We start from the raw sequence: 14,173 nt of genomic DNA, 5'->3' as shown, positions 1-14,173 counted from the left end.
TGTGTTTTCCAAGAGGCTTTGCATGTAACTACTATGGGACCTGTGACCTCCCCCCCCCATAGGATGTCACATCTCGTCACACCGGTGGTAATACACTTATGGAAAGGAAGAGCCTGTGAATGCATCCATTTGGGAATGTGATGTGCCCCAAACTGTCTATGTGAGGTGCAGATGTTGGGAACCTGTGTCTCTGTACAATGTTGAGCAGCCCAGGAGAGGGGTTTGGGTGGGGCTGCATCCCAGTGGATCCCAGTGGTACTTCCTGAGGCTTGTGGCCGTCCCTTAGGGGCCCGTGTTCTCCCAGGCAGCATCCCAGCGCACAGTGTGGGAAGACGGTTCTCTTATTAGAGAGGGCTGAGCTCTAGGAGTAAACAGTTGTTTCCAGAGGCCAGTGCGCCAAGCTGGAGGTAGAGACGGATGGCCTTTTATCTCATGCAGAGAGTGAGCTGACCAAAACGGAGAGCACCTACCTGGCTGAGATGCACAGACAGTCCCCCAAAGAGAAGACCAGCAAGGCCCCGACGGTACGGAGGAGGAAGCGTCCCCATGCCCACCTGCGGGTGCCGCACCTGGAAGAGGTGATGAGCCCTGTCACCACACCCACTGATGAAGATGTGGGCCACAGGATCAAACACGTGGCAGGTGTGTGCCAGCTGGGAATGGACGGCATGGCTTAGGGCCCCGGGCTAGAGCTGCGTGCCCGTGCAAAGACACACATACGCTCTCATCTCGCATCTTTGGGTATAGATCGGATATAGTTTGCACCTAAATCCTTATGCAGCCTCCCGATTCTCCACCTAGTTCGCTTTGCCCTTTACTAAAGGGACTCAAGTTCCTCAGTGTCTGCTGAACAGAAGTTCCCAGGTCCGTCCTGATGGACTCAAATGAGCAGCTTCCAAGTTTTTGGCAAATGCACCAGGGAGCAACCACAGCTCAGGCCAGAGATGACCTCCCAACACAAATGTCAGGGAGTCCGAGGCAGCCCCTCTCACCTGGCCCCCACAGGCCCACCCAGGACCTGCCATCGCAGGCAAAGGACTCCCTTGACAGGTCTTCTTCTTCGCATCCAACCATGCACAACCTCGTGTCTTCATTCAGACATGGTGACCTGTAGCCATAAGAGGCCTCAAAAAACCACTGATCCAGTATTTTTCAGGCCATGATTTGCACACCCTGGTGTTCCTTGGGAGGGGCACAGGAGAGGAGGGTGCCAGCCTTCTGGGTCTAACCCCGTCAGCCTCAACCAGAGCACTCCCTTACATATAGGATTTCTGACTAGCATGGTGTGTGAATAAACCGACTCTCCGAGAGGAGTTGAGACTCATCAGCATCACGTCACTGGTTATGGGTGACGCTGAGCTGAAGGCTGACTCTGGTCCCAGCCCCTGTGTGGTTGCGTGTGCCACAGCTCCACTGCAGAGCCCTTTGTCCTGCCCTGGCATGTCCTGGCCTCATAAGGCCATGGAGTTTCCAGTTGGTTTGGACCTGAATGTCCCCGTTGCCTGACCCAGCCCACGACCTTGCCCTTGGGGAGCTTACCATGTACTTTCGGAGGGCTGGGTGGATCTATCATCTCGTGGTCGTGACAGCATCATGGACAGTTCAGTCATTCCCTGTGGTTCTGTGCGTGACGGCTGTCCCAGCAGCCCATGGGCTCCTGAGCCAGCATGGTCAAGGCCTCTTTGTTCTCCCCGCAGGTTCCACGCAGACACGGCATATCCCCGAGGACACCCCTAACGGTTTCCACCTGCAGAGCGTGTCCAAGCTGCTGCTGATTATCAGCTGTGTGTAAGGGATCCCAGCTCTCCTCCCCGGCCCCACCACCTGCCCTCCCCGCCTGCTGGCTCCTCAGGCGAATGAGCGCCCCTCACTGTGACCTCGGCCTTTCTTTGTCCTCTAGCCTTCTCTCCTCAGGCCACTTGCTCTGTCCATCATTCCTTGCTTCTTTGCTGCTTTTTCTCCATTTTATTAAGCATTTGCTGTAAGCTAGGCCTTCCAGATGGAGAACAGAATGTTGTATGTGGAACCCATGCCCGTAGGAACTTACTTTCAAGTGATTAAGACAGACAGGAAATTTAGAATTACTATCCCTTGGGAGAGATGCTAACAGAGACTCTACATAGCATCGTAGAAGCCCATTCATTCATGTGAGGGATGTCCTGAGTATCTGCTGTGTGCCGGGTGCGGGGACCGGGCACTCATGGGCTCACACTTTGGCACAAGAGTCAGACAAAATCAATGACTATGGTCCAGGGTAGTATATGCTTATATTAATGTAAATAATTTATAGTATCGCCGTCATGCTATAAAACAGGAGACTCAGTACCGTTCACAGAAGGATGCCGGGCAGGGAGAGAGGATGTGGGAAGAAATGCACGTGGCCCGTGGAGAGCACAGCTGTGTGCAGCGTACGCCCATAGCCCGCCCTGGACACCCCTGAACCGCTGGGAGCAGTTCAGGGGGTCCCGGGATGGCCGAGTGCAAACAACTCAGCTGCCCAGTTCAGCCTGCTGCCGGGCACCCCTGCCTTTCCTCGAGTTGGGGGTGTGCTGTGAGCATGTGGGCGCGCAGGCGGGTGAGGGGTGTGGGAGCTGCCCAGATGCGGGCCCTGCCAGCTGTGCACCGGGCACTAGCCTGTGTCTGCTGCTTCTGTGGCACCCCCTCCAACTCCTCCAGGCCCCCACTTAACTCGTTTTCAGAGAGGCAGAAGCAGAGGCACCCCCCGAGACCTACCAGGAAGCCCTGGAGTGATGTGATTGGCTTTGCTTTTTTTTTTTTTTTTTAAGTCACTGACAGCCACGGGGGGAAGCCTAGAGAAGGTAGGGCTGGAGGCAAGCAGGCTGTTGGAGTAAGTGGCAGAGCTGTAGGTGAGCGTGACTGCCCAGCCGGGTAGGGGGCTGGGGCCCAGAGACCCATGGCCCGTCTGATTGGGTAGCCGGAGAAGAGCCCCCGGAGACCGTGGTGTCGTTAATTGATACCTGGAACGGGGTGCAGAGCTGTCAGAGAAGATTGTCTGGGCTCTGGGTGTGTCTTGAGTTGCCGTAGGTGATCCAGGTGGAGGGGCCAGGTACTTGCTGACGTGCACCTGCAGGGAGGCAGAGAAGCAGAGCTTGCCGATGCTGACTTAGCAGCAGCCTGGCAGCCACGGGTGAGAATGAGACCATCCGAGGGCAGCGCCGAGAGTCAGAAGCAAAGGGGGCCACAGACAAGGGGTGGGCACCACGGAAAGTAGGGGGTCCCATGAGTATCGTGAGGAGGGCTCTCTCTTCTCACCCTACTGAGTATGTAACAAAAAAGCAGGTGTAGATTCTTCGGCGTGTGGCCTAAGGAGCCGGGGCATTTTTACAAAGTAGAACGCCAAGGCAGCTGTGCAGCCAGGAAGATTTCGTGTTTAGCACCCTCCATCTGGGGGGCTCATGTGGTTCTGTTAAGTCTCTCCTGTTGGGTTTGGTAGATAGAAAACTTGAACTTCAGGTGAGTTCTCTGAGCTTTGTCTGCACGTCGGCGTACTCACAAATGGTGAGCGTGGCATCAGCGAGCATGGGCGCTGTGTTAGGTTAACAATCGGGCCTCCTCACTCAACACTTAGAGTGCCCGGCAGTGGGTCTGCAGACAGTGTGGATGTCCCTTCCAGGGAGACCCAAGCCACCAGTCCCCTGCCCTGAGGCCACTCTGCCCTCCCTCCTGGGTTGTCTGGTTCTCTGCGTAGACCTACCGCGGGGCCTTGCCTCACACAGCATGCAGGGGCGTCCCTGGACCTGCACGGAGCGCAGGCGGGATTGTGCACACAGACCCGGGTGCGGGGGCTGAGACTGTGCACCTCCCGTGCTCCGGAGGTGGACGTCCGGGTCCTCGGGCACATGCTGGCACAACTGAAGTCGGCATCGTGGCAAGTCAGCATGAAATTTAGAGGTTGTTCTGGAAAAGTCTCAGAGCCCTGAGAACACTGCTGGGGTCGGGGATTGGCAGCTGCCAACTCCAGGAGCACTACCCTCCCAAGGGTTGGAAGCAGAAGACCCCAGTAACACACATGCGTGCACCCACCCACACACACACACACATACACACACACACACACACACACACACACGCTTTGAAAGGTCAAAGGTGTAGTATGAGATCTTCTTGTTGAAGAAGATCTTCTTGTTGATCTTGTCTTTTTCAATCGTTTGTTCTGCCCTCTTGTGGGTGTGTGTGTCCCTTCGTATGCCCTGTGCTGCCTTCTCCAATGGTAAAGCCCCCTGGAGGGCCTCCTGTGTGTGTGCAGGGCGCTTCCATCTGCTCCCCCGGCCCACACGTGTCGCAGCCCCAGCAGGACAGGGACCGTGCCCGTGGAGGAAGGGGCTTCAGAGGAGCCAGGGGAACTTCATCAGAAGTTAGGAACCTTGAAGCAGTGAGCCAGGATGGTACCCAGGTCCGTGCGTCGCTGCTAGATCCCCTTGCTCCCCGAGTCTTCGCCTTATGGCAGCCCTGGAGGCCCAGAGAAGAAGAGAAAGGTCCCCAGTCTCTCGGCTCCCTCTCTCTGACCCGTTCTGGCCCAGCCCGGGGAACCTCACGAGCCCTGCGGGTCTGGGCAGGTGCAAAAGGGAGATGGTGCATTAGGACATCCCGCTGACACCTGTCAGGCGGATCAAGCAGGTGGCCGACAACTCCGCCCTTGTGCCTCCGGGTGGCCGGGCAGGAGGACTTGCCTCTGTGTGTCACCCTTGAAATACTACGATCTGTTCGCAGCTGCTGTCTCTTGCTCCTTGCTTGCTGGGCCTCCCCGTCTGTCCGTGTGTCCTCGCTTGCGGTATTTCTTCCCCCCCGACTCGCTTGCTCTCTGGCTTGGTTGCAGTGCCGCCCTCCCCATCCCCACACCGGCCTGTTCTAACCTCTGCCTCCTCCCCATTTTTCCTCCTTGCTCTCCCATTAGGATCTGTTTCAGGTACTGGCTCTCTGATTGCTCCGTTTGTCCTACATCTCTTTTCCTCTCCATCTCCCCTCTTCCCCCCACACCCAGGGTCTGGGTGGCTCTTGTGCGCCTCTCCTTCCCGATGCCTTCACCCACACGCCCCTCCGTGGCTCTCCTGCTGTGTCCCGGCCCCTGCAGAGGAGAGCGCTGCTCTCTCTCCCTCTCCCCCAGCAGCATCCTTCTCACTCACCCACTCACTGTCATGCTTCAGGTGACCAGTGGTCAAGGACAGCAGTTGCCTCTGGGGTGGGGGGCATCTGTGGCTTCTAGAGGGAGTGTGCATTCTCAGATGACATCTCATGCCCATTGCTTTTGTCTCCCTTTGTCTCCTTCGCAGTCTGGTGCTGCTGGTCATCCTTAACATGATGCTCTTCTACAAACTCTGGATGTTGGAATACACCACCCAGACCCTCACTGCCTGGCAGGGTCTGAGGCTCCAAGAAAGGTAACCCTCACCTCTTCCCTTTGCCACGACCTCCACTGCACCCAGTAGCAGGACCCAGTTCCTTCCACCCATTTCCCGAGGGACGGCCCTGCTGCCCTTGGCCAGTGGGTAACCCTTGGGGATGAGTCCATAGGCAAGCTATGACAACGGCACCTGTAGCTTTAGTCTGCTTCTGACCTGGGGTGCAGGGGGACCAGGGGCATTGAACAGAGGACAAAGCAGTCTGATGTGCTCTCTGTCCTTCAGGGGTCTGGGAGCACAGGACAGTCCACTGAGCATAACTCCAGCTGCCGGGGTACCCCTCCTTCTGCCCCACAGGTTACCCCAGTCTCAGACAGAATGGGCCCAGCTCTTGGAATCCCAACAAAAGTACCATGATACAGAGCTCCAGAAATGGAGGGAGATAATCAAATCCTCGGTGATGCTTCTTGACCAGGTGAGACGTCCCCACCTTCTTTCCTGGCCCTCATCTTCTGGAGATGGAGCGCCGTCCCTGTGCTCTGGGAAGGATCTCCCATCAGCATCCCCGTCACCACCCACCAGACTTCACCTCTCATTCATTCTTCCCCCGAGCCACCCATTGTTCTAATTTTAAAGCCACCCCGGAATGGGTTGTGGGAAACACAGGTGTACTCCCCCAAACAACAACAATGAAATTTGCGGCAGGAAAGCTGTAGGTTAGATGGAAGGACTGTTTTCTTTTTCCTGATAGGCATTTAAAGAGAGAATCTCCTTTCATAGAGATTTGTCTTTCCAGAGGGTGTATTTTGCGAGTTCCTTTTGATAACATGCCACCCCCTGCCCCTGCCCTCAACACACACACCCCAACACACAACCCTCAACACATCATTCTTCCTCAGAGGCTGCACGGATAGTCTGAGAAGATGGTGGTTGTACTGTGTCAGCTTTTCATAACATCTTCTGGTGCAGGTCCCTGTATTCCTTCCGATAACCAGATTCATCTATTTAAGAAAATTATTCGGGAGCAAAATCAGTAATAACTTTAGTTTCACCAAAGGAGGGAGCTTCTCTTCCTTCCCTCAGAGGAAGTTAGCATCTTATACAAAACTCCCATGGAGTTGCCAAGACAGCAAGAAGCTACCTTTGCTCTATAAGAAAACTAGGAAGATAGGAGGTGAAGGATTTGTCCTTGTTCCATTAAAATTTCCATTCCAAAGGAGTTCCTTATGTTTGCTGGTCAACCCAACTTGAGATGGAATCCCAACCTTGCCACCGGCTAGTTTTGTGAACTTGAGCGAGAGATTTAATATTAGTGACCTAGTTTCTTCATTTATAAAATGGGGATTACAATTGTAACTTCACGAAATTGCGGTCAGGATTTGAGGGCACAGGGGAGGCACTCATTAATATTAAATCTTACTTCCCCTTTGTAGCGTGGTCTTAGCTTTCAATTGAGAGAGGTTTTAATGTGGCTACCAGGATCCAATTTACTGTTTTAGAATATTCTATTTGGTTTTGGAGTTGTGCAGTTTTTTTTTTTTTAACGAAAGGGGTAAACGGCATAGCAGGGGGTTTAGAAAGCCCTGTTGTATCAAGAAGACTTGATGGAATTAAAAATATGCCTAGGAGAAGGAAGGATGGGGACGAGGAGAAACAGGATAGTCTTCAGACATGGAGGTCCAGCAGGTAGAAAGATAAATTGATTGCTTGTGAGATTCCAGTGGCTAGAAGTTACAGGGAAGGGGGGCTTTGAGTCATCAGGTAAAAACAGACCACCTAGAGTCGAGCAGCCAGTAATGGGATGAGCTACTTTAAAGGACTGAGACTCTATCACCACAAGTACTAGAGGGGTGACAAGATGACCTCAGATAAAAATCTTTAGGAGGCGGTTGGACTGGATGACCCACTTCTCTTACAGCTCCAGAATTCAGTGTCAGGATGGGGCCCCTTATAATGGTGAGCATGGGGTGGTCAGATTTACAGCACGGTGGACTCAACTCTGTAAGCGTCAGGGCAGGTGTTTTGATTCATTCTCTTTCAAAGCAACTTCTTTTTTTTTTTAAGATTTTATTTATTCATGAGAAACACACAGAGAGGCAGAGACACAGGCAGAGGGAGAAGCAGGCTCCCTGTGGGGAGCCCGATATGGAACTCGATCCCAGGACCCCGGGATCACGACCTGAGCCAAAGGCAGACACTCAACCACGGAGTCACTCAGGTGCCCCTTAAAGCAACTTCTAAAAGAGAAACAGCAGATCCCTTTGGAGCAGAGGGTTTGTAGAAGAACCAGAGAGAACGAAGAAACCTGTAGACTAAACGGAGAGACTAGAGGATCTCAAAATCCATGACCATGTGCCCATGAGACCTTAACGGTGTTGTGATGTCTCAGAGCAGCTCACTTGGAGACGGTATTTAAATGTGTTGGGGTATGAAGGGCCCGTTTAGACTCTTTGCCATGACCTGACAATGTCAGTGTGGCTGTTTCTTAAAGGGGGCTAAGAAATTCAGTCAAGGTTAATTCCAGGACCTGGGTAGATAGCTAGAAGCCCTCTCAGTTGTCACTTCTCTGCTTGTCACCCAGGGTGTATGTTGCCATCTAAACACACGAACCAATTAGAGCTGACCCTGGTTGCAGGGTCCCAGTGAGTGGTTTCCAAGCAGCCAGGAAAAAGAAAGAGGATGATGAGCCAAAGTTGGGATGTGTTCTCGCCCACGATGGGGGAGATTGGAATCGGCAGGAGAGATCAGAGCCCCGGGCTGGGGGGGGAACAAGGTGGCAAAATGCACAAAGATGGGAGTGTGGTCTCCTCGGGCGCGACAGGGAAGCCACACTGAATGAGAGGCAGCTCCTCTGGGCCCTTAGAGCAATCGAATGCCCTGAGAGAAGTTTTTGGTTTTGAGAGAGAGAGAGAGAGAATTCTTCATTTAGCAGCACAGAGGCCACCCATCATTAGGACACAGCGAACCCCACCCTGGGGGTTCCCAGTGCCGGCTAGGTTGGTTGCCCCCTTTCTCCTTTCTCCCGGAGACTGTGTCCTATGGGATCCCCCGTCTCAGGCTCCCTCGAACCCGCTGGCGAGCCAGGGCACCTGCTGGACGGAGGAGCCCACTGAGGGCCCGTACCCGGGGCTGGCGGGCTTCCCTGTCTTACAGATGAAGGACTCTCTCATCAACCTTCAGAACGGCATCAGGTCCCGCGACTACACATCCGAAAGTGAAGAGAAGAGGAACCGTTATCACTGACCAGGCAGGAAGAGGGGCAGCTGCAAGAGGCCCGTGCAATACGTGTACATAGATCATATAAATATATATATATAAATATATATATATACAGAATATAAATATATATATATTATATACAGATTTTAAAAAGAGATAATGCCTATGTACCAGGGAGAAGGAGCGGGACCGCCTCCTGTGCTGGCCGGTGGAGGGGCCGAGGAGGGCAGGGACCACCTCTCAGCACCGACCTCCCCTGATCCTCCTCCCCCATCTCCAACCCTCCCCTTGTCCCCCCCACCCTTCCCCTCGCTGGCCGTTCCTGGCTCTGAGAAGGGAAACGTTGTCGAGCCAAAGTTACACCTGTGAAGACCCCGGGGTCTCCCAAGTCTCCAGGGGCTTAAGGTGCTTCGTTCCCAAAACCCCTCTTGATTTGTTTCCAAAATAAAAGAGAATCTTTTCTTCCCTTCCCCATGCTTCCCCAGGTATTCTCTTGTGAACAGGAAGCATCAAAGGCAGGTGCCCAATCTAAACTCTGCCTCCTGAGCCCCCCAGCCCCTCCGACCCCCCTTTCTCTGGACCATGCACCCCCAGTCAGGCGGAGGGCTGGAAGGCTGGGAAGGCTGCCCCTGCGAGATTGGGCCTTGTAGCTGCAGGCTCCCGAGGACGTGTGCGGAATGGTGTCCCTCCCCTCCCCACAATCACCCCTGCACCTTCCCCTCACCCCTGTAAGGGTATGGACCCCATAAGGGCTGGGAATTTCTTCCTTTCCCACCCCTCCCCTTCTCTCTGGTCTTCTCCCAGGCTGGATCTGGGTGAAGTGTCACTTTTTAGTGCCTAAAGCCCTATTTTTTCTCTGTGCCTAAGAGCACATTGTTTATTAGCCAGGATGGAGCATTTTTGATCCTGTTAAACCCCCTTTTTAAGTGGTCGTGAGCAGGTCAGGCCTGTGGCTCTAATTCCTAAATTTTGAGCTGTCAATTTAATTTCCAGGATGAATCAGGGTGTCCTAGGGATGTCCGGGGTTTGAGAGAGTGAGTGCCACCCTAGCATCGTGCGGGATCCTGGGTTCACGCGGAGCGCAGTGTAAGTGGTGAACACCAATATCCAGGTGCTCACTTGGCTGCCAGCATCATGTACGCTCAGGGAGGATCCAGCTTTGGTGAAGCGAGACAACCAAGACACAGTCCGCACATGTTAGAAGACCTAGGCCTAGCTTTTGGAAGGAATGCATTTGGCAAAGGTGCGAAAAGGCCAAGAGAGTCTCTGCCCCACGGAGGCCATTCCAAATCCTGTTACTCAGACTTGAGAGCGGGAGTTCTGGCAAAGGGGGTGCAAAGCTTTCTCTGGTCTCAGGCCTCAGAGACGTATGAGATCCCAAAAGAGGAGAAGGAAGATCTTAGGTTAGGAAACTGAGTCATCCTAGGGCCATTTTGGAGTTGGCTCGCTAGAGCCGCCGTGTTTGTCTGACCTCCTGGGGCCCTTCTGGGCACGGTTACCATTTTTCCCTCACTAATTGCTAACCCTCCACATAATGACCAGAGGAGTCCTGCCAGCCCCAGACAGAGCTCACAGATCCTTAGTGGGGTAAGGATCGTACCAGTTTGGCCAGGAAAACTCTTCCAGATTGCTTGTTCTACTAGGGGACCTCTTGCAGTGAGGGGCTGAAGGAAAGGAAGACTTTATTGCTGCTTTAGCCCAAAAGAAGAGTTCTTCTCTTGGTATAGCCTGAGCATCCCACTATGACATTAGAGACAAGTTGTTGACTTTTCAGTCTACCCGAGAACTGTTATTACCCCAAGGGCAGGATGAGAGACAGAGATACACGCCCTAGGGAAATAGGCTGAGAAGGCTCCATGGAATCAGCTAGGATGGGATATCCCTCCTCTGGGAAGGAGACATGAGGGATGGAGTTGAATGTAATCCTCGTGATGGGAGCATGGGCCCACAGGTCAGTGGGTCACTACTCATTCTGTCCAGGACTTTGACCAAGAGACACCCTGGTGAGAGTCAGGGCTTGTGGGCCCTGGGGCCAAAGAGGGACGAACAGTGAAGGCTGCTAGAGATTTTCGTGTTGCAGTAGCCAGAAGCCAAAATTACACTCAAACTTTTGAAAGCCGAAGTGATAAATTCTCTAATTTATCCCATATGCAATTAAATATTTATTGAAACCGTTCAGTTGCTGACGGTCCCATGGTGGGACCTTCTGGGTGACTTACAAAGGGTTTTCTGCTGGGAGTAAAGTGCTGGACCTGGACCTGGCTGCACAGAATTGTTGTGCTCTTGCTTTACCTCTTTGGCCATTCCAGGGAGGAGTAGGTGACAGGGAGGGAAGGTACTTAGTGTGTTCAAGAAACTCATGATTTCTGGGGGGTTTGAACCTGGGAGGCAGTGTGTACATATGGGGAAGGCCCCTTGGTTGGCCCCATTCCTAAGAATCGTGGATCTCTTGTGGGTGCTCTCTATTCTAATAATGCTATAAAGTTTCAAACCAAGAAGAAACCCAACACCTCTGTTCACTCTCAAACAAAAGCCCCCCCCCCCCGATTCAATAACTTTTCCAAGGAAACTCAACCCTTGCAGAGAAGTCTGGGAGTGAAACTGATAAATAATATTGCAGCTCAAGCCCCGCAACTTGACTTGTGCCTGAGAGCATTAAAACTACCACCCTTTATGCTCTTTCTTCCAGACAGCGCTTTATTTTTGTTCATGTGAGAACTGGTCACATGGGAATCATTCTTTGAGGATTCCTGTGGTCCCATTTGAGAGCTTGCATTCAAGAGATTTTGCAGAGTCTCTAACCAGGCGGAGAAGAGCTGTGGGGTCCCTACTTCACTCCACCGTACTTGAAGGAATTAACAGGATTGGCCTTGGAGCACCCATTCATGTCTCCAACTCCTCTCTCCCCCACTCACCTCCGTGGGACAAGAGCAGCAAGATCAGTGACTTAAAGCTCTCCGTTAGAGCACAGGGCTGGGTTAGGAGACCTGGGCATGAGTCCTGGCTCTGCTCATGGACAGGCCACTTGCCCTCCCTGAACTGCAGTATCCTCATTTGTAACAGGAAGGGGCTTAGGCTAGACCGTCTCTCAGATACGTTCTAGCGCGGGCGTTGTCTCGGAGGCTGGGTCAGAGACTGGCAGGATAGAGCCTTCTCAAACTTGGAGGGTAATCTAAGCATTTAGATGAGTAGCAGGGCAGCAGCAGGGTTCCCAGGAAATCCAGGGTAGTTAAATTTTCTTCTTTATGGGCCAGCAGGACTAGGGAGGCCTAGTGAGGTAGAGAGAGGGAGATCAGCTTTGTTGTATTCCCCAGTATTAACGTAGGAAGGTGTTTCTTCCTTTGTTGGCCTAGTCTTAGTTTGGGAAGGGACATTCTCTAAACTAGGAGGAAGAGGATGGCAAGAAGGGCACCATCTTGGATGAAGTTCATCTTTTGTCTCTAGGCAGTGAAGCCTTTCATCTGTCCATCCTTGCTCCTCACTAGAAGAAACACTGGAGAGAAGTCATTCCTGGCCATAGCACTTCTCTTCTGGCTCAGTCCAAACCCTATTGGGGTTTGGATTAATTGTGAAGCTTTGGCTAAAATCCTTGGGTTGCCTTAGAGCACTGACCCTAAGAACCTGGGATAATAGGAGTGGGGAGAGAGGGATCAAGAAACCTCAGGAGGGACGTTGCTTGGCTAGGAGTGGCTTCTCTCCGTGTTCCTGTCCCTGATCCAAGCTTGGACCATGTCTAAATCGTTTTCGGGCAGCATTTCTAGGGTGTAATTTTGGAGAAAGGACTAAGGGGAAGAATCTTTCTGGACTGTTTGTGGTCTCAGAAGGATGTTTTCTGTAGCCATACTATGCTGCTGCTTTAGCTCTGCAGGGCAGCCAAAGCCAGTCCTTCCTCCCTAGGGCCCCCGGGTGGCAGGGCTGTGATCTCCCTCCCCACACCCCCGGACCCCACCTGCCCACTCCAGTAGCAAACTTGAGAACCTGTCTTCCTGACTCTCCTCCCCTACCCCTTGTCTCTAGGCTGTGGGACAATCATCCCATCCACCACTTGACATCCTTATCCTCACCTCCCAACCTCCAGCAGGCTGGCCCCACTCCCTCCACCTCTATGTTTTCTTCCAGAAGATGCGTTTTGGGTCCGAGTGGAGCGTTTTTCTGGAAGGCCGTCTCTTAACTCCCCTGCTTCCCTAATGTGGAACGGGAATTTGCACAAGGTGTAGAGAGCGCCCCTTCCCACCTCTCTGCCCAGCCTTGTTACCTCACTCCTGCTCCAGCCATGGCTGTGACGGGCCCAGCCAGCTCCCTGTCTTGGTGGTCTGTGCAACAGCTCAGGGGTCTTGGGCATTGTTTTCTGTTGTGACCTGAGGTCCTCAGCAGGCCTGGGAGCCCGGATTGGAGCCTTGGCTGCTGGCGAGAAGCATCTTGCCTGCCAAGAGGAGCTGATGCCAGACGATCTACCCGACATGTGAAAGCGGAAAGCATACTGTCATCTCTGCCCCTTGGTCCCCTTGCTTCTCTCAACACAGTGAGACGCTGCAGAAGCAAAATGGTGGCCTCTGCTCCAGGCAAGACAGCTGGCTCTGTCTGGGGAGTTGGCCCTGGGCTTGGGTGCCATGTGCTGAGATGGCGTAACAAAAGCAACCATTTTTTTGCCAACAGTAGTGTGGCTCCCCACATTTCCCTATCCTGCACTCTAGGGCCAGACCACTCTCTGCATGGACCAGATCATCTTCCCAAACCCATGGTGCTTTTTTTTCCCCCACTCAACCTAGACTCCAAGGTGGGGAGAGATGGGTCAGAGGCCCTAGTGGCCCCTGGGTAATCCTAACAAGGGGTGGAGTGGGGCGAGGCAGAGGGAGCAGCCCCCAACACCTGCACTGGGCCATATATGGGAAAGAACACAGGTTGATTGCAGTCGAGTTGTCTGGCCACGTGTATTTGGATCTATAACTGTACTTTGCCTGGCGCTGTGCGCAAGGTCTGAAAACTTAACTGCTATTACCTAGAACCATAAACGGCTTCCCAGCCAAATCTTAATGTAAAGTAGCTAGAGCCATGGAAGTACAGTATGAATTAAAAGAAAAAAGTATTGAACTACAAATAATAAATGGTGTGTGTGTGTTTATTGCTCGATTCATGTGTTCATCATCCCAAATGTTTTTGGTCCTCCTGGATATGGTGAGGGCAAGGCCCAAGAGGTGTGTGTGTGTGGACATGCTCATACACATATGCACAGCCATCTGCCCAACATATAGGACGCCTTTTCCTGGGAAGGAAGGCAGCCTGATAAAATCAGATGTGTGTGTTTTTAAAGATTTATGAACTGGAGGGTATTATGCTGAGTGAAATAAGTCAATCGGAGAAGGACAAACATATGGTCTCATTCATTTGGGGAATATAAATAATAGTGAAAGGGAATAGAAGGGAAGGGAGAAGAAATGGGTAGGAAATATCAGAAAGGGAGATAGAACATGAAAACTCCTAACTCTGGGAAACGAACTAGGGGTGGTGGGAGGGGAGGAGGGCGGGGGGTGGGGGTGAATGGGTGACGGGCACTGAGGGGGGCACTTGACGGGATGAGCACTGGGTGTTATTCT

At 52.8% G+C, this 14,173-nt stretch overlaps 1 protein-coding gene across 10 annotated transcripts in view; it reads left to right on the top strand.

The window, feature by feature from the left end:
* The window catches only part of GRAMD1B (GRAM domain containing 1B), a 181,688-nt gene extending 168,008 nt beyond the window's left edge, over positions 1-13,680 (top strand). For 8 of the 10 annotated variants that reach the window (XM_041772301.1, XM_041772300.1, XM_041772302.1 and 5 more), the window contains 6 exons: positions 439-642; positions 1,698-1,788; positions 4,916-4,927; positions 5,292-5,399; positions 5,718-5,835; positions 8,514-13,680. In XM_041772301.1, the coding sequence (XP_041628235.1) occupies positions 439-642; positions 1,698-1,788; positions 4,916-4,927; positions 5,292-5,399; positions 5,718-5,835; positions 8,514-8,603 (623 nt within the window). In that variant the 3' untranslated portion in view covers positions 8,604-13,680. The remainder of the gene's footprint in view (positions 1-438; positions 643-1,697; positions 1,789-4,915; positions 4,928-5,291; positions 5,400-5,717; positions 5,836-8,513) is intronic. The other 2 variants (XM_041772296.1, XM_041772295.1) reach the window with 1 other exon arrangement.
* The last annotated feature ends 493 nt before the right edge of the window (positions 13,681-14,173 follow it).

This window comes from Vulpes lagopus, chromosome 10 (assembly GCF_018345385.1).
Source record: "Vulpes lagopus strain Blue_001 chromosome 10, ASM1834538v1, whole genome shotgun sequence".
In the NCBI taxonomy this organism is placed as follows: domain Eukaryota; kingdom Metazoa; phylum Chordata; class Mammalia; order Carnivora; family Canidae; genus Vulpes; species Vulpes lagopus.
This window is presented reverse-complemented; position numbering and strand designations above follow the sequence as displayed.